Source organism: Solanum stenotomum, chromosome 8 (genome assembly GCF_019186545.1).
Source record: "Solanum stenotomum isolate F172 chromosome 8, ASM1918654v1, whole genome shotgun sequence".
In the NCBI taxonomy this organism is placed as follows: Eukaryota; Viridiplantae; Streptophyta; class Magnoliopsida; order Solanales; family Solanaceae; genus Solanum; species Solanum stenotomum.
The window spans coordinates 13,102,739-13,128,717 of NC_064289.1; the positions used below are offsets into that span (position 1 = coordinate 13,102,739).

The window sequence follows — 25,979 nt, forward strand, 5'->3', positions numbered from 1 at the left end:
TTCAAATCTAGCGTCAAATACCTACTCTGGCTCCATTAATGACTTGTCCACGTGCTTGTCTTATGCACATATTTTGCGTAGCTTGCCAATTAGTTTCCATTCTCCTTAGCCATCGGCCTTGCCTAATTCACAGCCCACAAACTTGTTTTAGCTATGATCATGTTGCATTCATAGCCTTGCTTTAAGTTGCCCAGCCCTTGTCATGCCTTAGTAAGGTCTTCTGATGTCATCTCGACACGTGCCCATGCTGAAAGTCTTACCTTAAATAAACTTGACCATAATTGAAGTCATTGTCGTTGAGTCATATTGAGCTATAGATTTAACACGGTGGAGTTTAAAAAATTGTCCAAGGACAGAAAAAGAATTTATTATACATAATCTTATTCTCTATTTCTACGAGATGCTATATATCATAATAAATTAAATTTTATTGATAATATAAAACAATTAGTATATATTATATATTAGAAATATGAGAAAACCTTTTTACTTGTCAAAGGAATCACCGTCGTCTTGCTTGAGTCCCCACCTCAAAATCATCGCTGAGAGTGAGAGATCCCTAAAAACACCAATTGCATTCTCTGTATCCCTAAATCTCTCTGTTTCCTCCCACACCCTAAAAATCCCTATTTTCCCGCTCCTTAANGGCTTCACTTGGAAATTTCGGATTTTGATACGGTTGCTCTAAAATTTGGGTTAGACCCATTTCCCACTCAATTTGACCCCCTAAACGAGAATATGAAGTCGAATTTCCGAAATCATGCACAGATTTTGAGATATATGAAAATTACAATTATAGGTGTTTTCGAAGCATATTTTCGGGCATTTTTGGGGTCGTTTCACTAAGTCTACTGAGAAAGAAGGAAACCGGGCTCCCAGCCCAAAGTAACCAAGATAATCCATCAGACTCCACCCAGCCAGCAGTGCACTCCCAGCCCAGCTAGAAAGAGCGACTCTAGGGGGCACCCAACTAAACAGTCCACTCCCAGCCCAGCTAGAAAGAGGGACTCGTGAGTAAGGTAGCTATCACGAGTCGTCCTACCATGCAGTCAACTCCCATCCCAGCTAGAAAGAGCGACCCGGGGACACCCAGCTAGCAGCACACTCTTAGCCCAACTAGAAAGAACGACCCCGGGGGTGATGGTATCTCCAATAGGATCCAATCCAACAACAATCACCGTGGAACGCCGTCCACTCTAAGAAATCACAGAAAAGGCTCCAAGCCTATACTATCTCAATCCCACACCTTTAATGATGCATTAAACCTTCGAGAACGCATCAGAACTAGATGAAGAAGATACAAAAGTGCAGCAAGCAACGATAACGCCTAATCTAAGGCTCAAACTATCAGACTCAAGTCTGCTACTCCAGTCTACAAGGAGCTAAGTCATCCGAACGACGTGGGCAGAAAGTCAAGGCTATCCAGCCCACACGGGTCATAAGTCTAAGGCAATGTTATCCTAACCTAGACTAAGGACATCATGCTTACAATTAAGGATGAACAAGGCATACAACACATAACATACAAGCATACAATAACATTTAACACATAAACATGCAACTCTACTAAATCGGTTAACATGATACTATACCCGAAATATGGCCAATCGAACCTAACATGAGGTATCTAATCAAAGTAAGGTAGGAAACTGGTACCCACCCCCAATTCACTCCAATCGACATGCTTTTACACAATTAAGCTCAATCTAAAAAAAAGGAAGTCATAGCCTACCTTAAGGCCGACCGTGCGCGCTCTAAATCACTTTATCGGAGTTTTTCCTTCCTGAACGACCTTTGAACGTTGTCACTCTATCAAATATAAGATCACAACATTAGTACGGTCATTTAAACACCAAAATCACAACAAACGGAGACAGATCAATTTTGGAGTCAAAATGGGAATCGTACCCGCACTGAACTGTTCGAATTTGACTCTGTCAAGTGACCCAAAACAGTACCCCAAAATTGTGTTCCAAAATGGAACACAATTTGAGGCTCAAAACGCAACAAAAACCAACATGCAAGAAAACCACACTTAAATCAACTTAAAAGAAGATATGCAACAATCTAAACTCAAAATTTACAAGGATCTAATGGTGCCCAGCACTCCTTGAACACTCCACGACGAAGCCACGACAACTCCCAACACGTGGGACTTCGAATCACCCAAAACTGAGCTAAAATGAGAGAGATAAGACCAAAACAAGAATGCCAAAAACAAAGGCTAGTCAGGTTTATCGCGAAATTACCTCAAACTGTGCTCACCCGACAACTTCCGAACACTCTACAGCGAAGCCACTGAAAATACGAAGCTCTCGCACTTCGAATCACCTAATTCGGATGAGAGATGAGAGAGAGATGAGGTTTTTAAGTTTGGAAAAGGGTTGCTGATAATCTGCATTTTATAGCAGATTTTTCTGCAATTTTTCCCAAAACTTAAAAAACTCTGATGGGGTGCTTCGAACTCGTTCGAAACCCGTGCACGCAAACGAGATATGCAACCATACCAAATTAGATATTCTGGACTCAATGGCGCAGTCAAAATTTTCATACAAGGTCATCTTAACAAAAAGTGGGTCCCACACCCAAATGTCATTTTAAGTTAAAAACCACAAAATGGCTCGAAAAAAATATCGGAAACCTCAGGACACAATAGAAGGGTCAATCTAGACCAAACTCAACATTTCGGAGCTAACCGCGCTATCAAAATTCTCATCCGAGCGCGTTTACTCAGAATGTTGACTAAAGTCAAACTTAGGCTTAAACTTAAAGTTAAAACGCCTAATCGCACCGACTCACACTGAAAACCTCGAGAGTCATGCCGACCATGCTACTAGCCTAAAATAACCCTTCCAGAGTTGATGAAATCGTCAGAATTGGATTTCGATGTCATCTTCTTGAACTTTTGATAGAAAATGATCATTCAAGGTTGATAAGCTCCAAAAACACTAAAACTCGCACAATAACCAAACGAACGACCAGGTGATCGAACTGTCAGTCCCAGCAAGTCATAAATGACTTGGGATCGTTACAGGAACACTCTAAACGACACAAAGAAGACAAAACACAGAAATGACTAGGAGGGTCATTACATAACACTCCCTAACAAAGATTATCCGACTAAATCGTAGGTAGTGCTCCCTATATATAAAAAAATTATATCCAAAATTCAAAACTAGAACCTCTAGTTAAGGGGAACAATTTCATTCACAATTTTTTTTTAAATTTTGGTTAGGCTCCACACAAGAATCACGCACGTGCGACTTAGCCTCTTCTTTTCCCTCAATCTAGTTCAACACTCAAATTATACAAAACACAACGCAAAAGGTCATATAAATGAATCACTTTCAAATTTTATGTTAAACCCGTGCCACAGAAAAGCACATGAAACTCAGATAAGCCAAATTTGTTTGTGCCACTAAATAGGCCATGTTACTTTATTATATGCCAGACACATGGTCTATCCTATGCAATTGACATCCTCTAGCAGCTAGGCCATATTCAAAATATAAATTCAACTACTAGCTGATTGAGCCATAAACGACCAGAAATTAAACTGACCAATTGTCGATGCATGTGCGTAACATATGTAGGCAACCTTCAAATCTAGCATCAAATACCCACTCTGGCTCCATTAACGACTTGTCCACATGCTTGTCTTATGCACATATTCTGCGTAGCTTGCCAATTAGTTTCCATTCTCCTTAGCCATCAGCCTTGCCCAATTCATAGCCCACGAACTTGTTTTAGCTATGATCATGTTGCATTCATAGCCTTGCCTTACCTTTCTTTAAGTTGCCCAGCCCTTGTCGTGCCTTAGTAAGGTCTTCTGATGTCATCTCGACACGTGCCCATGCCGAAAGTCTTACCTTAAATAAACTTGACCATAATCGAAGTCATTGTTATTGAGTCATATCGAGCTATAGATTTAACACGGTGGAGTCTAAAAAATTGTCCAAGGACAGAAAAAGAATTTATTATACATAATCTTATTCTCTATTTCTACGAGATGCTATATATCATAATAAATTAAATTTTATTGATAATATAAAACAATTAGTATATATTATATATTAGAAATATGAGAAAACCTTTTTACTTGTCAAAGGAATCACCGTCGTCTTGCTTGAGTCCCCACCTCAAAATCATCGCTGAGAGTGAGAGATCCCTAAAAACACCAATTGCATTCTCTGTATCACTAAATCTCTCTGTTTCCTCCCACACCCTAAAAATCCCTATTTTCCCGCTCCTTAACCCTTACAATCCCCTTTAATTTTAAACCCTAGATTCAATCAAATTTGCACGGAAGATCCCTAATTTTCTGCACAATTTCTACATTCATTCACTTTTTTTTCTTCTTGCTGTGCAGTTATGGTTGAGAATCAAAATGGAAGAAAGTAAATTGATGTTTGATAATTGCAGCAGAGGAAATGAGAGCTCCAGCAACAGCAAACCACCTAACCCTCTTGCTGGAGATCGCCGTTTAGTGGCTTCTGCCACCAAGAAGTCCCTTGTTCGACACCCCTCTTTGGTAAATTTCTCTTCTTTATCGGAAATGTTCTATTTTTTTTGGTTTTTTTAGTGTTTGATTTATTACTTTGCAAAATTACTAGTTGGAATGTACTTGCCTTAGATCCGGTGTTTGAGAAAAACTTAATTTGTTACTATAAGATGAATTATTGAGTATTGGAATGGATACGGAGGATCAATTCTAACTAGTTTGGCATTGATGTGTAGTTTGCTTATTTAGCTGTATAATTGATAATTTGGGTTAGTTGTCTTAGTGCAGAAAGGAAACAAAATAAGTACTTCTCTATTGTTTTGTTTGTTGCATATATCAGTATGTTATGGATGTGTTTTTGCTTATATCTATAATTACTTTTGATGAAGATAGCAACTAAAGTTAGGAAGGTTATCATATGTATTTTCTAAAGCAATAGAAGCTGTTTAGTTGTCTTATTGGGGAGATGTGTGGAAGCATTTGGTATTGGATAGGTCCAACCGTGTTTGATGGCTGTGCAAAATAAAATGTTGAAATTTATAGGGCACTAGTGTTTTTAATCCTTATCTCTTCGAGTATGTTCACACATGTCCACACCTCCATCTAAGCATCCTCATCTTGTCCTCCACTAATGTCACTCCCACCTTGTCCCGTATAGCTTCGTTCTTAATCATAGCTCTCCGAGTATGTCCACACATCCATATAAGCGTCTTCATCTCTGAAACCTTCATCTGCTGAACATGTGCATTCTTGACTGGCATCACTCAGCCCCATACAACAATGTTGGTCTAACCACCACTCTGCAGAACTTAACTTAACTTTAAGCCGTACTCATTGCATCTTCTTGATGCCAGTAATGAAACAACTTACTTCATTAAAAAAAAAAACCTTAAGCCTTGGCGATGCTAAGTTGAGTAGCATCTACTAGGAGGATGTCATTTCATGGTTTATTGCTTGTGATTCTTTGAAAAGTATACCTCTTCCATTAATCTAATATGAATTTTGTCCTAGGTTTATATGAAAATTCTTAATAGCGTAGTTTTTGAAATAATATAAGTTTAATATTTGAACTGATGCATCCGTATACTTTGTTTGTTTGCCTGATTTATTTATTAAGTTTTTCTGGTCTCTCTATCTGGAAATTATGGTCTGTTACTTTGTACTTTTATCTTTCTTTGTATTAGTTGCTAGCGGAAGAACTTGAAACTCTCAGACTTTGTATGATCTTTGGTGATTTTGTATTTTCTTGATGTGTATTGAAGTTTTGAGTGGAGATTTACCAGGTGAGAACCAAGTTATCAGATGTTCCTCTTGAACCAAGAACAACTATAGGTGATCATGCAACAGAGTACCTTCCCATACTTCGCTCAGGTGCTTGGGCTGACATTGGATCTCGGTCAAGCATGGAAGATGTTTATGTGTGTACCGACAATTTAATGAGCCACCATAGAACAGCTAGTTCTAATGAAGGGACTCATGCCTTCTACGGGGTAACAACTTTCTCCGCTCTTGCACTTCACGAACTTGAGGCATGATATTAATTATTATTTAATTACATAACTTATTGAAAAAGTATTAGTTAATTACATATGGTGGCAACTGTAATTCCACATCGTTGGGAATAAATTATGTTATAATTATTCAACATTGTGACAGGGAAGGCAATGCCTGATTGCTCCAGTTTCCCTGGTTCAGTGAGCATTGTGCTACCTTTTTATTATTCTTATTTTAATTTCATATTCGGGACCTTGATTTTCAGACGTATTTGGTACCTATATGTTGACTTGATCTGTTTGTTTTGCGTTAGCATTAAACAAGTATAAATCAATTCTAGTGCTATGTAAATAGCTCTAGATCCACTCTCTTCAAGTTTAGATAGTGAACTAACAAGAATAATTGAACTGTCAACCTGAGGCTCATAAGTCATAAAAATACAAATAGTTGAAAGGGAGGAAAGAAACACAGACAATGGGCACTTTGAAGTTTCAGAACAAAGTGCAGTTTCTGAATTTTTTTTTGTACCAGTTCTTTTTTTCCTTTTTCGTAATAAATAGGTGGGATTGGCTGTAATTTTGTGGTACTTGGTTAGAATTGCTAGACGGCAGGTAGCCATTTCCACTTTAAATGCTTTGGGAATGTCTGAAACTGATGTGCCAGGAGGGAATGTATTGATGAAATACATAGTTAGATGTCTTATGTTTTAAGTTTTTGATGTTATTTTCTTCCCATGGCTAGTTGGGTATATTGATAAAACTGAGGAAAGGGAATTTATAAGGCTTTTCCCCCCTTAAGTTTCCATTGCATGGGCACTTTTTATCCTCAAAGGGGAGGGAGCTGGAATGTTTCTTCTCATACTCAATTAATGATATCAGTAAAATCATTTCACTTCATAAAAAAGTTTATCATTAAAGTCATTTCAAGCATGTACTATTTGGTGTTTGAAAGATGAACAATCATTAACTAGTCATTATGCTGCCACCATCCAGACAGTACTGGAGCTGAATGGTAATAAAGAAGTTTCAAGCTGATTAGTGTGTTCACAGAGTTGCTTATTTAGCCACTCCGTTTGTTTCATTTCATTATGTTTCCTCTACAATTGCCTGGAGTATTCTCTGAACTAGTGTTTCTTTGGAGCTTGAAGTAACACCAAGAACTGTGATTACTTATGGAGAGGAAAGAAATATTCAAATTTGGGATCTGTTTTAGACATCTCAAAATTTAATCTAGAGTGCAGCCTTTTTCGTGTTGCTTTTGTGATGAAACTGAAGAATATTGACTTTAAGATCAAGCTTGCTTACAGATTGAAAGTCTTCTTGCTTTTGGGATGTTTGTGCTTGTTAGGAAGCATTTAAGACATTTTGCATATGCACAGATCTATGGTGGATATAGTTTAAAAAAATTGTTTGATGTATTAAAACTCAACCTTTTTTTTCTTTTAATGCAAGATTTTCGATGGACATGGAGGAAAACATGCAGCTGATTTTGCTTGCAACCATTTACCAAGGTTTATTGCTGAGGATGAAGACTTCCCAAGGCAGATTGATAGGGCAATTTCTTCTGCATTTTTGCAAACTGATACTGCTTTTTCAGAAGCCTGCAACTTGGATGCTGATCTTGCTTCCGGTACCACTGCTTTGGCTGCCCTTATTATTGGAAGGTTCACTTGTTCTCAACTTTAATCATCTGTTGTTGACTTAAAAATTCATTTGTTGCCTGTTTAGTTTCCATTTATTTTTCATTATTTTTGAATTTTGAATGGGGGCAATGGGTTAAGCCGGGTTCAAGGTGGGCCTAAATTTGGAAGCAGTTTGATACCATTAATTTGTAGGAATTCTGTGTCTTTTCAACTAGAGCATCTGCACTACATTTCTACTAGAATATTTGTACTTTTCTCATAGTTTTTCTGTTTTTGATCAGTGGATATTTGTTTTACTACTAAGTTCTTAGGTAATTTGTTATGTCCAAGATACACAACATGTAAGATCTTGCAGTTAAATTATTTGCTTGAGGTTCTCTACAGATGTCTTGTTGGAAACTTCGATAAATTCCTGTATTTTTCACGCACCTACGTACCTCAATCCTACCAGTTTGCTAAGTACAGTTACTCTACTGAGGGGCAACAAAGGTTGGGACTTGTACTAATTCTCATGGCACTGGACCTTTGACTAAACACCCCTGTGGAAGCTCTTTCAGTTACTTTTCAGTCATGTATCTTGAGATGAGTTTATAGTGCCATCTGCATTCAACATTAGATTTCTCTGAGGAGGTGTAATCTAATTTTCTCCAAAAGATGTTTATGTCACCATGTCCATGAGAACCGCGACTCTTTGTTCATTTGCCTGCAATATTGTCAATAATTTTTTGGATAACTACACTGAATTACCCCTGCTACCCACATGCTTTCTCAGCCTAGAATGAGGGGATCACCTAAATATGTTATCTTACTTTTGCTTTGATCTTTTGCATGGGAAGCAGTTCGCTGGTTGTGGCAAATGCTGGAGATTGTAGAGCTGTACTTTGTCGTCGTGGTAAAGCTATTGAGATGTCGAGAGATCACAAACCTGGTTGTTTTGGGGAGAAAGAGCGGATTGAAGCTTCTGGAGGATATGTGTATGATGGCTACCTGAATGGACAACTTAATGTGGCTCGTGCTTTAGGAGATTGGCACCTGGAAGGATTAAAATCTATTGATGGTGGTCCACTTAGTGGAGAACCTGAACTTATGAGCACCAGACTTACAGAAGAGGACGAGTTTCTCATAATAGGTTGTGACGGTATATGGGATGTCTTCATGAGCCAGAATGCTGTTGACTTTGCTCGTCGAAGGCTTCAGGAACACAATAATCCAGTGATGTGCAGCAAAGATCTCGTTGATGAGGCTCTGAAAAGAAAGAGCGGGGACAATTTATCTGTGGTTGTGGTGTGTTTTCAAAAGCAGCCACCTCCCAACTTGGTTGTCCCACGCGGACGGGTGCATAGGAGCATTTCTGCAGAAGGCTTAAAAGAGTTGCAGGGCTTTTTGGATACCTTGAAAGATTAAGATAGTAAACCATGACCTTTTTGTTTTATGATCTTTTAGTTTTCAGTTCTAGGAGTTAAAAGATCTCTCCTCCCCTCTTTTCGCTGTTCCTCCCTTCCCTTGTTGCTTCTCATTCTTGTAGTTTATGGTTAGATGATGGGAGAGATTGACCAACCAACTGTAACATATGCGGCGCTGTTGTCTGATTAACTAACATTTTCTTTGTTTTAGGTGATTCTGAACCTTCTTGATAAATTTTAACTTGAGATATCATTTCCATTAATTTTCTCATTGAAGTCTTGCTAGCATACTATCCAACTAAGATGCAGGGTTGGCAGGTGCAAAATGGTCACTGTTTTCCAGACAGTTGATCATCTTGGTGTGTACTTTTTCTTTGGAGCTTCTCTCTGTTCTTTCTATTGTGCGCTCCGTAGCTGCGTATTATACTCGGGCTTACTTGAGTCAACTTCTGCCTGAGATTTGTGCTTTATTTTAGTTTATCATAATTTTTTGCATATAAATTGTATTTTTGTTTTATACTTATCAGTGTGAGTATTCTCTTTTGTTTCTAAGAAAATACTAGGTAAATTGTGCTTCTCTCCAGAATCCGTTCAATGAAGGGTTCTTTAGTGCACCTACTCTACCATTTCAATCTAGAAAAAATCCTAATCCGGCTAGTCTCTGTATCTATCTATCTCTTTCTCTCTCTATCTATCTCTCGTGGAGTTAATTTCTCAGACGGTCACTTTTCTGTTATAAAACAAAGTTGAGTGACTTTCTGATATAAAAGTTGTTAGTTGAGTGAACGTATGAGAAATGAATTCGTCTCTTCTTCCATACTAATAATCTTCCATCTTTGTTTGATAAAGCAGGGGTTAGAAATTTATCTCCAAAGCAATGAGATTCCAAATTTTTGCAGCAATCGAGTAACATATTCGTCTATCTGCTTTACTATGCCCACACATAATGAGTATAAATTCTTAGGAATGATTGTCTGGTGTGTTCGAAAGTTTGTCAAAGTACCAACTTCAAGAGGTTTCCATCTGCGTGGATTGAGCTTTAATATTGTTGGAAGAATGCCTTCAAAATGTTACCATTGGCAATATGATTATGAAATATATGCTAGTCACGCAGAACTATCATGTGTACTTTACAGATCTTACTTACAAGAACCATTTTATGAACAGATTATGGAAGGTGGAGATAAGATGTAAATCGCGGAGTTTGGTGAAGAAAATACAGTAAAGAATATAGGGATCCATCTGTTATATTTAGATGAACATGGTAACGTTACATCTTTGCCAGCAATCATTGATCATTCTCATTCAACGACATAGACTCAGTAGAGTAGTATCCAAAAGGCATAATACACAAAACATACATTCAAACTAGGTCTCAATTGACAAGTAAACACTTGACTTTGAGAGTACATGTCTAGACACCTCAACTTGATTTCAATAGACAACTAAACACTCCCCATTGTGTCTTGTAGACACCTGATGTTGACGTGACACATAAATTTTGAAGATGTCTAGATGATCCGTTTTACAAGTTGGAGTACTCAACTAACATAGAGGAGATGACTTGAGGTGTATTATTGTGCATAGTCAAAGTTGAAGTGTTTACTTGCCAACTTAGACCAACTTTGAGTGTTTGTTTATGTATTACCAAAAAAATGTGTTTTTAGCAACAAAAAAAAAAAATCGCTTAAACATTTACTAGCCATTAAACTTTTAATGACAATTATTTTGTGGCAAGCATAGTTGCTAAAATATTCATACACTAGAAAGAATCTTTACTGTTAAACAATACAACTTGTACATCAGAATAATAAATTAGTGTTACAACTTGATCTATTATTTCTTTTAATATACAATTTAAGATGTTATAACCAGAAGGTCTCGGCAACACTACTAAAGAGGACTGTCTATGTATTTGTGAAGGATCTAGAAGTAGGCATCAATACGAAATAATGTACCGATTATGAAAGGTAACAGAATATCAATATACAACAGAGCAAAAAACTTTAAGTGGCTACAATGTGCTTGCCTTTACAAAAAGAACACAATGCCATGTTCTTTATATCTAAGCTGGAAGTTGATTAGTCCGAGTAGTGTTAATGTTAAGATAAGTGACACTTGAACTATGTCTTCCTTTGCCAATGTAAGATAGGTCGTCGTTTTTGGTTCCATAACATGGATCATCTCAAACCTGGTTTTTATGAATGTGAAACTCAGGGGCGGCTTAAGCATATTAGAGGTTTAAAGTCAAAATCAAATGAAGTCCTTAAATTTAAATTGTACTCCAAATATGACAAGTTTCTTCTAATAATTCTTTCATTTTCTATGAAAACTTTATTTTTTATACAAATAGTATTCCATATTATTTTTAAAAAATAAATTATAATCTATCATTGTTAAGAAATGAGGTTCTCAAATTTGGAGGCTTAAACATGGTTCATCTCAATCCTGACTTCATGAACGTAAAATTCCATTCACTAAATACCTTGAATATTGTCCTTTTTTCCTATGATTTGAGTACGAAAGACATAGTATACATCCATGAAGATGTAATGTTCATGAAAATATAACCAACAATGAAATTGAAATTTATAATAATGTTTAGGTTCGATTCATTGTCACAAAAGAATGATGGATATAGAGTATTGGTTATTCATTAATTTAAATTTAAATTTAAATTCTAAATTTGTTTTAAGGCTTTAAGCGGCAATATAAACACACCCGAAGCGAGGCGCTCAAAGTTGCAGATGATTGCAATTGGCGGGTATACAGTGCTTCTTCCTCTGCATACTGCAACTTCAATGGAAATCGAAATCTCCTCTGTGAAAATGCTATATAAACATGTGAGTTTTTTTCCCCCAAACATAGCCACTATGCATTTCTAATCCAATTTGAACTTCACTTTCACTCTTCTTCTACTTTTGCAGCTCATTTTCTGCGCCGTTCAACGATGCCGCATGTCCGATGATCTTTGCAGATTATCCGTGAAATTGACCTCGTTTTCTCGATTTGCACTCCCGCTCGTTCGAATATCAGGCAATTTCTCTCTCTCTCTCTATATATATGAGTGTGTGTTTATGGTAACCGCAGTTCCGACTCTTCCATCAGAAATTCGTATCTGTTGTCTCAATATAATGCCGTAATTCTGTATATTTATGTCTATGATGGTATAAGAAGATGCGTCATCTGAGAGTGATTCAGTTTGGAAGACGCATTGACTAGTTTTACTGGATTTATGAAAATCACATTTGCGAGTAATTTTTCTTTCTTTCTGATCCGAGACTTTTTTATGCTTGTAATAGGGAAATGAAATTGCATTTAAGAAACAAAATACAGAGTTGTACTTTGAAGTTTGAACTGCAGTTTGATATATTGTGTTAATACAGTTAGCAGAAAGAATCTATGATGATGAATCATTAAATTTTCTCACCAACAGTTTCTGATACTGGTGTTGGGAGCAAACCGGAGGATTACCAATATCTGAAATACCGAAACGACCCTACTCTGGCTAGTCAATGGGGTAAGCAATTGGCAATTACATGCTTGTTATGTTTTGACTCTATTTTCCCAAGTTATATTTCTCAGAGAGTCATACCGGATGCGCACATAGCTTTGGTTTAAGGTTCAGTAGACACAGAGCTCTCATCTAAACATATTTGTGTGTACATATGAAGGAAACAAGACCTCACACTAAAAGAACTTTGATCAACATTTTAAGATATATTTTTTCACCTCATTGATATGTGAAGAATTGCAACTTATAGTAATTTTCGTATTGTTTTGGGATATTTAAATTTTAATTCTAAAATATTGATTTAATCTAATCCAATATAGCTTCGAAGATTAGTCAAATTGACTATCGAAAAGTGAAAAGTGACATATATTTTGGGACAAGAGGAGTAATGATCTATTCTAGTGTTTAGGCACAACGCCGAGACAATTGTGCATGTGGTTCCTAGATGGTGCATTCCCATAATCCATGACTAGAATTTATTCTGACCAACTAAAATTCTGATTAAAGTACTAGAAAACGTCACCGTCTACTCCATCCCTTGGGGTGAAGCATAATTTGATGCACAACTTGAGATACTTGGAAGTTGGAACATTGTTCTTCAGATTTGAACTAACAGATTAGGGAGCTGAAAAAGAGGAGTATATTGTGGGGTGAGATGAAAGAGAAAGAAATATGGTGATTCTAGGGGAAAAGTAACAGAATATTCACCAAGTGTACAGGTTGCATAAATGCCTTTGTTTTACTCCCATGGCTGCCGTACAAGAAAAAATAGAAAACAACATAAAGAGAGGAAAAGTAAGTAACTAACATAAGAATTCAATTTTTAATTTTCTCACGGCATTTCACAGGTATTGCAACTCAAAATTATGTGTCTCGGCCTTTAATGTCGTCCTGCTTGGAAGATACAATTGAAAAGCCTTCCATAACTTTTTTTCTACCACCTGTGAGTGTGCTGATGATATAGTATAATTACATTGCAGATGGGATGATTTCTCTTGCAACTACAAGTAAGTCTTACCCTTCTTGGTGAATAATTCTTTTGCCTAGTCAGATTTATTGTTAGGATAAAAATTGACAAATTTTGAAAATAGTAATATTTTTGTGATGTATGATTGAAGTTGTATCAATAAAGTACTGTAACTACTTCAACTTTAGAGGATGAACTTCTTGCTTGCCTTCTGCTCCTCTGAACTTTGCTACTTTAGTTTTCTAAAACTCTTGTGAGCTAAGATGTGTTTGTTTTTTCCATTGGTCTATGCTTTGGTGGCAGTTTATGCATGACCTAATCTGCACGTGTTACTTTTGCTAGTCCTGTTCTTTCCTTTGTCCTTTGAGGGATTTGATAATGATCTTAAGATTAGAGGCAGCTTTCTAAAGCTGGAGATACTTAGAGGTTAAACTAACTCCACAACATTTTGGTTTTGCTATTCGAACAGTCTCAGAACCTTGAAACGCTTAAATCGAAAAGAGGCATTACCAATAAAGTAACTCTACATTTTCTTATGGTAAATTACAACAACAACTACATACCCAGTGTAATCTCATATGTGGAGTCTAGGGAGGGTAGAGTGTAATCCCACAAGTAAGGTTTGGGGAGTATAGAGTGTACACGGATCTTACTCCTACCTCGGGGAGGTAGAGAGGCTGTTTCTTAGAGACCCTCGGATCAAATACAACAAATCAAACTAATTATGTAAAAGGCAGTGGAGAAAACAGGTCAATTAATAAGAGAAGTAGTACATACTGTCCAAAGAAAGAACAGTTCCAATAACGAAATAATGCGGTAACTGAAATACAAAAAAAATATATGATAACAACTATCAAAAGCAAGAAAAAAAACATGTAAAAGACTACTACTACGACATACACGGTGCTTCCAGACTCCCGCCAAGCCTAATCCCGCTGAAAAGTGAGACAAAACTCAACTACCTACTAACCTTCTACCCTAATCCACGATCTCCATATCCTCGTGTCATTGATGAGCTGAAGTTGCACCATGTCCTGTCTAATCACCTCTACCCAATACTTCTTCGGTCTACCTCTACCTTTCGTCATACCCACTATATCCAACCTCTCACACCTCCTTATTGGGGCATCTGCACCTCTCCTCTTCAATGCCCAAACCATCTCAGGCCTCACTTCCCTCATCTTGTCCACCACGGAGGCCACTCCCACTCTGTCCCGGATAACTTCATTTATAATCTTATCTCTCCTAGAATGCCTACACATCCATCTCAACATCCTCATTTTTGTAACTTGTATCTTGTGAACATGGTAAATTGGGATCAACTGTTTACTCAAAACGTCTCATCGCTAACTCTTCTTTGAATCCTGGCTAATCATGTCTTGAATGATACAGTTCCTTAACCATTAAATTTTAATGACAGAATACATGTTCATCTGTAGCATCTTCAGAAAGGTTGTGTCCACTAAAAAGCAGAATTGATGCAGTTTGACAGTTCATCGAACTTTATGTTGTTATCTAACTTAACAAATTCCAATCAAGCTCACACAACTTGTCTTTTAGCTTAGGGTGATCATTATCTACTAGTAATAAATTGCTTTGGAAGAATGGTTTCTGGATATAATTATCTTTCATAATGACAGGTTTATAGAAGTTTTACATATATAACATATTTCTTTCTTTGACAATTACATAACGTTGGAAGTACTCCTATATCACATAGGATTGAGAACATTTGGTAGTTTAAACTGAGGGATGAAAGTTGCAGGCATATCTGAGAGCGAGATATACAATTTAAACTTAAATCTGAAAGATTCTAATTCTGCTGGGAGACTGACAAAGCTACCCTCAACTGCAAAGAATGGTGCCAAATTCAGGTATGCCATTCAGGGGCTCCATCCATGTGATGCTACACTTAAATTAGTTTTCTCTTGACCATACCCATCTAGTCTTTTCCCTCCTTTCTATGCTTCTGTCTTTCCGCACATGGTTAATTAGCTATACCTTGCAGTGGGACTGAAGTATCAATATCAATATCCAAGAGCCTTGATGACTTATTGGCAGAGATTACTTGCTTTCTTCAAAAGGTTCATTTTTCATGTCTATCAGCTGATTCTAGCTATGATTTCCTAAATTATATGAAAAATTCTCTAACTACAGTTTTTCATTTCTGTTTACGCAGATGATCCTTCTGAAGATTCCGGTTAGTTCATTACTTTTCTTGAAATGCTTTATATTTAAATCAAAAGCAACTATCTTCTCTATAGACCCCTCTTATAAATGATAGCTACTAACTGTTCAGACTGCTCAAGGCGTTCAGTGTGGACCTACTAAATGCAAGTGTATATATTTTGGATGAGTTCACCATGTCAAAAATATTTCTGTTGTTATCAGATTCGCATTAAGATTTGAAAGTTTTAAGCTTCTATATGTCATTAACCTACTTCTTTGGCCTTATTATATTTAAAAAGTTGTCTTTTTCCATATCCTGTTTTCTAGTAAATAGCTAGGAGCCTAGGACCACTACCTCTCTGTGGCTGATAGTTTATTTCTCTTCTTACAGAAAGTTGTAATGGAACTCTTAGTATGTGGTGATGATCCTTTAAGTTCACAGATTGAAAGTCGTATTCTGGCAATTGAGAGCAGCTCTGCATATTCTCCTGTTGAAAGCATAGAATGCTTGAAAGTGGGACTCAAGGATTATATTCGTAAGCACCAAACTTGCTTCTCAATTGGGTGAGTACTAGAAAGGTGCTAGGTTTTGGTTAATGAATGATGGATGCATTCCAACCTCTAGTTTTTGTTGAAGGGTGGATAATGTGTTAATAGGTCTTACTTACACATGTTGAAATCATAATTCTTAGGTGCTAACATGAAAAGATAACAAAGAGTACTGAGAAATGCTATTTCTTGTTTCTTCATTGTACACTTTGACATAGTTTCCCTAAACTTTGTCATTTCCTTGTTTTACATGGACTATTTCATCTACTAACTTTAAGTTAGCCTTTCATTCTGCAATTTTCCCATTAAAAAGTGTAACATTTGCAGTTCTTCGCTCTTTCTTGTGTGGTTTTGTCTGTATGTCTGACCGTACATTAAGGTACTTCAGTGTGATGTAAAGTAGTGCATTATTGTTCTGAAATATACAATTTGTAGATTTTACCTTCTTAAAATACTGGTGCCAAATAGTTAGATTGAGTGAAGATGGGAAAAAGAAGCTTGGGATGCACTGGACCAGGTGAGAGAAAGACAGGATCAAACATGTAAGGGAATGATAGAACTCCCACCATAGAAGCAGACTGAAGGAGGAGTAGAGGCAAGACAATTGATCACATGTAGCATGCAGGAAGTAGTACTTAAGTTTCTTAAAATCTGGTTGACAGCTCAATTGACTCCTTCTCTGTTTTGATGTAGGAGGATTTAAGTTTGCTAACGTAATTTAGTTAAGATCTATTTGTGGTGCTAAACTAGAAATTACAACGGCTCATATGGTATATGTAAAATTGCAACATCTCATATAGGATCTTTGGTGATGTAACTGTTGTGCAGAATCAAAAACAAAACAAAAAATCAATGTGCAGTGCATTGAAACAAGCTTGTACATAAAGTTGTAGTTTCTTATTTCAGGGAAAACCTGAAGGTTGGAACTGGGGTTGCTAACTCTTCAGGTAGTTCTCAGGGAAATAGCCAGGTGGTGGAAGCTGTTGTGATTATCAATGATATGTCAGAACTAGTCCCTTCTTCCAGCATCAGGGAACAAGACATGAAAACAGAGGTTTGCTTTGGATTATTAATTGAAGAAAACTCTTAAAAGCGTAAAAACTGTTTGCATTCCAATATGTGCTTTATTAATTATGTTGTGACCAAATGTTAGATAATAGCTCACTGTATAGATGCCATGTTGCATATTCTTTCCCAACATCTATTAACTTGTGTTTTGAGTTCATTTGTTGTCCTAGAATGCGTGGATTGTGAAAACTAATGATAATATCACAGATATGCATTATTTATGTCTTTGGGATTTCAACTTTCAGGGGTCTTTTATCACACTATGAATCTCTTGTTTTCATATAAGCATGGAGCACAAGGTGAAGAACCTCGTGCACTTTATGGTGTGTGGAGGCTAAGATTTATGCAACTTCCCCTACATCATGGTGTAGATAACTATTTATGCAAGTAATAACTGAAAAATATTTTTGAACTTTTGAGGGCCAGCAAGTGGACCTCTTTCTTTATGGCCATCTTGATGACATTGGATTGGATAGGTTACATTACACATACAACAACTATGTCTCAATCCCAAGCAAGTTGGGGTTGGCAGTATAATCCCCACTGACCATGTGGCTCCATTTATGTTCATAAATAGATTACATATCAGGAAACAAAATTCTATGTGGAAAGTGTGATTTTCATATTGTAATATAAAATAACCTATTTTCTAAAATCGAGTATCCCCAGTGTACACCAAACAGGATACATTAATTATCCGATCTTATCTACTGTGGACAAATATGGTCTCTGGTATTGAGTCTAATTAATATTGCTTATTAAACTTCGAGGATATCAAAAGCTTTTGCTTAGTGAACTATACAAGTTATTGGTTGGCTGTCCCAGCCATTTCTAGTCCTTACAGTTGTTTCCAAAAGTATACGAAGGAGGGGGACTTAATATCTAACCTCCAAAGTAAATGAAACACAAGTGAGGACACAAAGGAAGGTTTTCGGGAAATCCCACTTATCAGCTAAGCTCACAAAAAAGGTGCGATGAACATATGAGGATTCCAATATGAATCCTCACTTACTCACTAAACTTGGCCAATTCCTTTCTTCTGTGTCTTGATTCTAAAGTTAGCAAAGCCAGCTTTATCCATGATATAAACTCCTCTCACTGCTTGAGGGAGCTCATTAGCAAATATAGAAATTCTGTAAGATTGTCTGATAGCTCCAAACTTAGCTAGCCCATCTTCCATAATATTGAGTTCCCCTTCCGTTCATGCTTGTCAAATATTCTGGATATCAAGTCAGTCAGCTTTGATGGTTCACTGATGCCATTGATCATATCCACTACTATTTTAGAGTCCATTTCCAGTAGCACATTAGTAATTCCATTATCTGGAAACCCCTGCAAGCCAGTGCTAGGTGCAATAGCCTTGGCAACATTACTAGAACTTAAAGGAAGAAGCTCTGAGAAGGCCATGACAATTTTTCCCTGATGACCTTTTAGAACCCCCTCTTCTCCAGCTAGTTTCCCTTCTAACTTTGAACTGCCATCAGTGTTGAGTTTGACATAATTTTGAGTAGGCTTGTTCCAGTATTTTTTTTTCAATCAAAGGGTTACTTATATTATACTATTAAAGATTGACAGTAGTAACAGGTTCTTCGCCCGTTGCCAAGGACGGATCGTTGTTAATAGTTTGGGTCACATCCCGACCCTGAATAATACAAATTGAGGGCTTGTTCCAGTTGACAGTAATACAAGTGAGCTTTGGCTTAAGTTATCCACTAATCACAAACCTCCCTCCTGTTGGAGTTTAAGTTAATCAACCCAAGATCTTTGAAATAGCAATGTTCAGATTAACAAAATATTTAAGCAATTTTTTAAAAATTAAGTTCCATGTATCTGTTGATGAGGTTCTGTTGAAGTTTTTTAAAATCATCTCTAAGCATTACTTGCTCGTCTTCTTTCAGTTAAGCCAGTATCTCGCACGCCTTTCAGTGTTGTAGTTTGTTTGTGTTTCTTTAATTTGTATTAATGATCTTCTATGCCTGATTTCAGATCTTATATTTCAAAGACTTTGTACCTTGTTCTATTGCTCAGTCATCCCTCGATGCATTGACAAGCATCAACTGGAAAAGCTATGGGTTGGCTCTGCAGAGTGTTGCAGATCATGATGATAGTGTAATGCTGGAATGGGAGAACCTGCCACCAGATTTCCAAATTTATATTGCCATCCATTGTTACCATAGACAATATCCATCATAATATAATACATATCCATGAGAATTGACATGGTCATACACTCTTAGCATTAACTTCAAACAATGAGAATTGTCTTTTGCTTAACTTGTTGACAAGGTGAAACAGTGGGTTGCAGAAAACAGTTTTCCTGATCGAAATCTAGCTAGAAAAGCTATCAAGTGTGCTTTGGATGACTTGAAAGAAAATAATCAAGGGGTTCTCCTAAGTACACGTGCACTTAAGGTAATTTTCTCACTCTTCTCTGCATTCTTTCTGGTCATTGGATTTTCTAGTTCCTGGTATTGGCTTGGTATGTACAAAATACCTCCCATTGTTTGATCTATTCTGCATTCTTATACGTCCATACCCAAACATGAAGCTGAAAAAGTAGTTTGTTTTTTCTTCTTCTTTTGATACGGATTTTTAAAGAGTGGTTGCTAAGCAGACAGTATTCAGTAATTCCAGTTGGCTAGGTAGTTCACATACAGAAACTAGGCATGATGTGGACTTCACATTCTTTAAACACCATCTGAAGTTCTATATGACTAGTGCTTATTGAATCTGAACAAGGGATAACAATTATTCAAACATAAATTAGAGCAGTGATTGGCAAGAAATCTATTCTCATTGCCTCATTGGGGATGAAAGCTTCCTAGAAAAATTTCTCCTTTTTACTGGGAGTGGCTTTTAAAGCATCATCTATTTAGCACTGCTGTTCCAGCTTGTCAGATATAGCATTTTTATTAGCTGGAAGTGCATATGCTTTCATATGTTTCTGCAGAGTCCTTTTAAATTCAGTACCCATATCCATGGTCAGGAGCATACATAGTATGACAGTAGCTAATGCATCCGCAACCTCTATCCCAGACATTATCTATATATTTGATTAGTTTGTATCTATATGTGTGTATAAATTAATCCACTGCTACAACTTAGCTATAGGTGCAATAGGATTCCACATGAACCAATTTAAAATCTCGATACACCTTCTAGCTGATTATGATCTTCTTTGAGCTTGAAATGGCCAAAATTTCAGTTTTCCTTCGCATACATAGCTAAAGTTCTAAAAATATTTCTCCCTCAGACATGTGATTATGCACCTGACCTTGCAAAAACGCTTGCTCGCCTGATCTTATCCTCCAATGACCTGAACTTCCAAGAAGAATGTTGTTCTCTTCTCGGGGTACAGTCTCAAGAGGTTAACACGGATAATGTTGGAAATTGCATCAGGGAGAAGATAATTTCAGTCATCAGATTAAATGATCGCAACTCCCATAAGCATAAAGAAGCCCCAACCTTCCTATTTGAAGATGATTGTTTCCAGAAAGAGGATTTCATGGACGAGGAATATCAAGAAGGTGAAGAAGCTTACAACTCTTTGGATCTGTAGAAGGTTAGGAGCATTATTAGATGTCCAATTATTAATTTCTTCTCTTATTATGTTTATAGTTTACCTCACAATCAAACTATTCTAGTTACTTCTGCTTGGCTTTATTATTGCTATGGAAAAGGGTAAATGGATTTATCATTCTGGGGGCAAACAATATGTATGGACTTCATGGTCCAAAGTAGATATACACTTCAAAATTTCATTTCCTCAGTTTTTTCCATGTTACTGAAATATCTAAGGATTCATTTGGTCATAGATTTTGGAAGTATCTTGTAGAATTATTATCTTTTGTCAAATATCAGTTCAACATAGAAATCATCTAGTTTTTGGGAGATTAGTTTTCAAATCTCAAAAGTTACTTCAAACTTGTTTTTGCCCCAAAATCGTACATTATATGAAAGTGCCCTATTGATTACTTCAGATTTATTTTGCTTGATTTGTATAATTTTTTCTTTAGATTTGTAAACCCTTGTCAACATAGATGTGATTTTTCATCTCCTACCTTGAATAATGTTTGCTTGTAATGTATAAATTTTTATTTGTAAGTCCATGTTAATATATGAGGTCTCTCATCTTCTACCGTTGTTATTCTTGAATATTTTTTTTTAGTACAGATGGATCTTCCTAATAATTTAGTTAGTAATCGCGTTATTAGCAATTTTATTAAAACATTGTGTTTTGATTTTAGGATATATAATGTATCATCTAATTCATTATGAAAATGATAATTTTGTGTCAGTTAATTTGTATATAGAATTATTGTTTGTGATAATAATAATTAAGGTCATTAATAAATATTCTGTATAATTTGGAATTAATATGTTTGTTTGAAGAGAAAGAACCTTTTTCATTTCTCTGTCTTTCGACTAATATCTCATTACTAACTCAGCCTTGCTGCTTTGAAAATTTTCACGTATAATATCAGCCTAGATAAATTCGTTTCCTTGAAGTACTTGAGATACAGGTAAGTTTATTTATTCCTTCTTCCGTTCATGCTTACTTATTCATTTTGGAGCGTGCATGTTCTTTAAGATATAATTATTAATGTGAGTATTTTATCACAATACTCGTATAACTTGGTGTATAGTCTTTGGTCTTCAGAAATAATTTGAAAATAAATAATTAATATTACATATTCTTGAAGTACTGGACAAGGAAAAATTAATGGAAAAATTATTTCTTTGCTTAGCCCATGGGGCCGGCCCAACCCAACCTGTTATTGGGCTAGGTTGGGATGAAATTTTTCAAGCCCATTTAAAATTAGGGCTTAGAAGCCCGACCCATATAAGCTTTTGATCTTTGAGGCTTGATCGGGGCCGAGCCGAGGTCGGCCCATGGGCTAAAACTATTTAGTTTAGGATAAGAGCAATTTTCACATATAGCAAACACAAAATTTATATTTGTATGCTATAACAAAGTTTGCATAATTGCGCTCCATAGCAAACATATATATGTATAATTCGTTATATATATACAAAAACAATAGTTGTATAATTATTTTGGGTGTCTGTCACTATTTTGTTACAAATATAATTCTCCAAGAAAACTATTACTGAAACATCAGTTAGCATAAATTGTTGTATAACATATACAAATATTGCAACTCTTATGTTCTGTCAAGAACTCACAGTTGCCTCACAGATTGAGCAAAATAACATAGGTAAGCCCACTCAATAAATTAGAAGTTGTCCAACATGATCGAGTTGAAGAGAAAGCAGAGAAAATTGTACAACATAAAGAATTGACACAAAAAGAAAATCATAACAATTCAATTTATGCCAACGTAGGTAGCAGAGTCAATATCGAAACGTAAACATCTAAAGTAAAAATTGTATAATCCAAAAAAATTGGAAAAAAATTAGCTCCTAAGACCTAATTTTTTGTATATGTATAATTCGCTATACATATACAAAGAAGGCAGTTGTATAATTCGCTATACATATACAAAAAAAAAACAGTTGTATACAAAAGATCAATTGTATAATCTGTGTATGTATAAAATGAGAAAGACAGAAAGGCAAAAGAAAACTGGGCAGGGAAATATGTATTGTATAATTATAAGTGTATAGGACGAACATATATGTATTTGCATGTGTATATACAATTTTCTCTCACTTTATACAAACAAAAGTGCAATTTATACATTTCGTTTCTGTTTGTATAAAATGAGAGAGGCGAGTGAGCGAACGAGATCTGGGAGAGTGGCGAGCGAGATCTGGGAGAGGGGAGAGAGGGGAACGAAAATATATGTATATATATAATTTTCTCTCGCTTTATACGAACACAAACGCATTTTATACATTTGTGTTTTTGTATAAAGTGAGAGAGGCGAGCGAGACTGCTACCAAACGAGAGTGGCGAGCGAGACTCCACCAGGGAGAGTGACGAAAATAGCAATAGTTTGCTATAGGGTACAATTAAATCAAAGTATATTTTATAACATTTAATTTGAATTAATAGTTTGCTATTATATATAATTTTCCCTTAGGGTAACTTACAGAAATCTCTTTAGTGTATGAGTTAATTACTTAAAGGCACGCTATATTGTAATTTTAGGAATCTTATCGATTTTAATACGTCCAGATACATGTATCTCAGAATACATGGACTCAAAATTAGGTTAATTTATTCTAGATACACTCTATCTATGTGAATGCACATGTATCTAGGATACTTAGACAAATCCCGCTCCCTTGCCTCCCTTCCATCTCGCTCGCATATCTAGGATGCATCACACTAGATGCATGTATCTCGTGTATTTAGTATCTTAGTTACATGCTAATCACACTAGATTTTTTACTAGTGTTATTGAAACAACACGATTGTTTGTCATGTTTGATTTGAAAATCTTCTCATCTTCTTGATGTTATCAAGTTTTAAGTTTGAAAAACAAAAAAAAAAAGGCCAGCCCGCAGCCCTTCTAGGGTTGGGTTCGGCATTTTCAGGCCCTTTCAAACGAATAGTCGGTCCGCCATAGCCCATCAAATTCCCTGGTCGGGTGGGGCTGGGGTGACCCTTTTTGACAACTTCAGAAATTAATGAAAGAATACATTCAAAAATTTAGCAAAGTTTTCTTGGTATAAATTTCCGAAAGTGAAAAGTGTAAAGACACGCAATGAAAGGGTCAAGTCGAATATGAGCGGGTGTCGAGTCGATATCGAGAGTAGGGTCTTATATGTCAATGTCTTGTGTTTTACAACTCCTTTCCCCCCTAAAATGTAGCCCAAAAATATTTCCTCTTATAGAGGTAGCTAGCTTTCAACAAATTAGCCAAACAAGGGCCAACTAAAGAGAAGAACATATATTTTCCTTGCTGGATGATAAGATTTTTTGTTGCTTTCACGATATGGGAATCTACATGTATAAACAAACAAGATTAAAAAGTTTCTCCACTGATAAAATAAGAATTTTATTTCAAGACTCCTTTTGCTCGATTAGTTAGACTTGCAATCAGTCGATAAAGCTAATTTCAGAAATTCCAATATCGAATTACAATGTTTGTATAAAGTGGCTACAAACATAAAGATATATAGCTCGTGCGTGCTAGTTACTGCAATGTAAGTATTGAGGTAATGATTGAAGCAAGTGAGCCAATCAAGGTTGCTTCATCATGCAAGTGTAGGCCATGCACATTTGGCTGTCACCAATGTGGAATCATCTAATATTTTTTTACCATTTATGTTGAATTCTTCGTGTTTACTTTTAAACAATAGACAATAATTACGCTAAAATTAATTGTGTGTGAAGTATATAAAGAACTCAAGGAGATTTGATTGATGATAAGATCATAATTCATCTATAGCTAAATAGTGAAAAAGAAAATACTACTCCCTAAATTTTTCAACGAATATATTTAAAACTATAAGATTAAGAGTCATTTTGATACATATGTCAAGTTAAAGTCGGACAAAAAATTCAAACAAAGAAAGTAATACATTTGATCTAACAAAATTTTTATGCATGGGGTCAGGAGTTACTCGAAAGTAAGGCACTTACCTTAGGCCTCCAAATTTGAGGGATGGGTGAACTATGAAGGTCATTTTTTGGCAATAATAAGATTATTATAAGTATTCTTAAAAATAAAAAGAAATTGTACCATTTATTTCAATCTTTAATTTAAGATTACGAAATTCAAAAGTTTCTTGTTTTTTTATTTAATTCCAAACCCGTTTTAAGTCAAAATCACATAAATAAATTGAAATTATTCTTTCAAAAAAATGAAAAAATTCATATAAAAGAAAGAAACAATTTTGAAACTCAATTTATTTTTAATTTTGGGCCATCACTTAGATGGGGTCACATCTTGGTTGAGAATCACTCGTCGCATTCAGGCCCTTATCATTATTGTTCCACTTCCCATTGAATAAGGAAATTTCCTACCCTACTAATTTTGTTGCTCTTCTTTCTAACATAAATTATTTCTATCAAGAAAGTTTTATGATTTTTTGGGAGGGAATAGTATATGAACGAAAAATTGTTTTATATAAACATTTCTATTATTCATAGACCTATATATATAAACAAAATAGTAAAGTCCTCTTACATTTAAAGTATATGACTCTATTATCAAAGGATATTGTGCATTGAATGAAGTTGCTCTATACTTAATCAACAACTCAGGTTCGAGCCTTGGATATAGAAATTTTTTTGGTAGGAAGCGCTTGCCCCCACCTCCCGAATGAAACTCTACATGGTGCAAATTCAAAATAGTCGAACTCCAATACAAGTATCAGTAGACACCGAGTGAAAAACCTAATAAAAATATATGACTCTTATTAAAAGTTTCTACAATTAAATAACAAACTATTCTTAAAAACATATGCAACCTCCATCAGAAAGAACCTTGAAAAGCCTTATAATTAGGACTAGCTCATTATTACTTTTTTCATTTTTAGTACTCTCCCTCCGTCTCATATTATAAGTCACCTTTTCCATTTACACTTGCATTAAGAAATAAGGTAATTTACCCTTATGCCCTTATTTAATGTTTGCTTATGATAACTTTGTAATAAATGATGAAATGATAGATTTCAAAAATATAAATGCATTTGGATGACTAACTTTTTGGAGCCAAATGTTTTCACCAATTGATCCAAAAAAAATTAAAATTCTA

The 25,979-nt window shown here is 35.8% G+C and overlaps 2 protein-coding genes across 5 annotated transcripts; both read left to right on the forward strand.

The window, feature by feature from the left end:
* The first annotated feature begins 468 nt into the window (after positions 1–468).
* Positions 469–9,303, forward strand: LOC125873095 (probable protein phosphatase 2C 57). Of its 2 annotated transcripts, none has more exons than XM_049553968.1 (5): positions 469–583; positions 4,370–4,531; positions 5,785–5,991; positions 7,447–7,658; positions 8,477–9,303. In XM_049553968.1, exons 1-5 carry the CDS (start codon positions 473–475, stop codon positions 9,039–9,041), a joined length of 1,257 nt encoding a protein of 418 aa, XP_049409925.1. In that variant the 5' UTR covers positions 469–472; the 3' UTR covers positions 9,042–9,303. The 2 variants fall into 2 exon arrangements, with proteins under 2 accessions (XP_049409925.1, XP_049409924.1); XM_049553967.1 differs by lacking the exon at positions 469–583 and adding an exon at positions 4,078–4,192.
* A 2,459-nt stretch (positions 9,304–11,762) lies between these two features.
* On the forward strand, positions 11,763–21,048 carry LOC125873097 (type 2 DNA topoisomerase 6 subunit B-like). Of its 3 annotated transcripts, none has more exons than XM_049553970.1 (11): positions 11,763–11,883; positions 11,968–12,076; positions 12,477–12,560; positions 13,535–13,561; positions 15,287–15,395; positions 15,530–15,605; positions 15,701–15,721; positions 16,082–16,254; positions 17,146–17,293; positions 19,294–19,719; positions 20,561–21,048. In XM_049553970.1, the coding sequence occupies exons 1-10, from the start codon at positions 11,788–11,790 to the stop codon at positions 19,498–19,500; spliced, it is 1,050 nt and encodes a 349-aa protein (XP_049409927.1). In that variant the 5' UTR covers positions 11,763–11,787; the 3' UTR covers positions 19,501–19,719; positions 20,561–21,048. The 3 variants fall into 3 exon arrangements, with proteins under 3 accessions (XP_049409927.1, XP_049409928.1, XP_049409929.1); XM_049553971.1 differs by having other exon boundaries at positions 20,707–21,048; XM_049553972.1 differs by having other exon boundaries at positions 16,133–16,254.
* The last annotated feature ends 4,931 nt before the right edge of the window (positions 21,049–25,979 follow it).

Excerpts from the sequence above, each read along its gene's own strand:
- LOC125873095 (XM_049553968.1), top strand. The coding sequence starts at position 473 with ATGAGAAAACCTTTTTACTTGTCAAAGGAATCACCGTCGTCTTGCTTG. Across the intron at positions 584-4,369 it reads AAACACCAATTGCATTCTCT|TTATGGTTGAGAATCAAAAT; the intron begins GTATCCCTAAAT and ends CTTGCTGTGCAG. Across the intron at positions 5,992-7,446 it reads GGACTCATGCCTTCTACGGG|ATTTTCGATGGACATGGAGG; the intron begins GTAACAACTTTC and ends TTTTAATGCAAG.
- LOC125873097 (XM_049553970.1), top strand. The coding sequence starts at position 11,788 with ATGATTGCAATTGGCGGGTATACAGTGCTTCTTCCTCTGCATACTGCA. Across the intron at positions 15,606-15,700 it reads TTACTTGCTTTCTTCAAAAG|ATGATCCTTCTGAAGATTCC; the intron begins GTTCATTTTTCA and ends CTGTTTACGCAG. Across the intron at positions 17,294-19,293 it reads AACAAGACATGAAAACAGAG|ATCTTATATTTCAAAGACTT; the intron begins GTTTGCTTTGGA and ends GCCTGATTTCAG.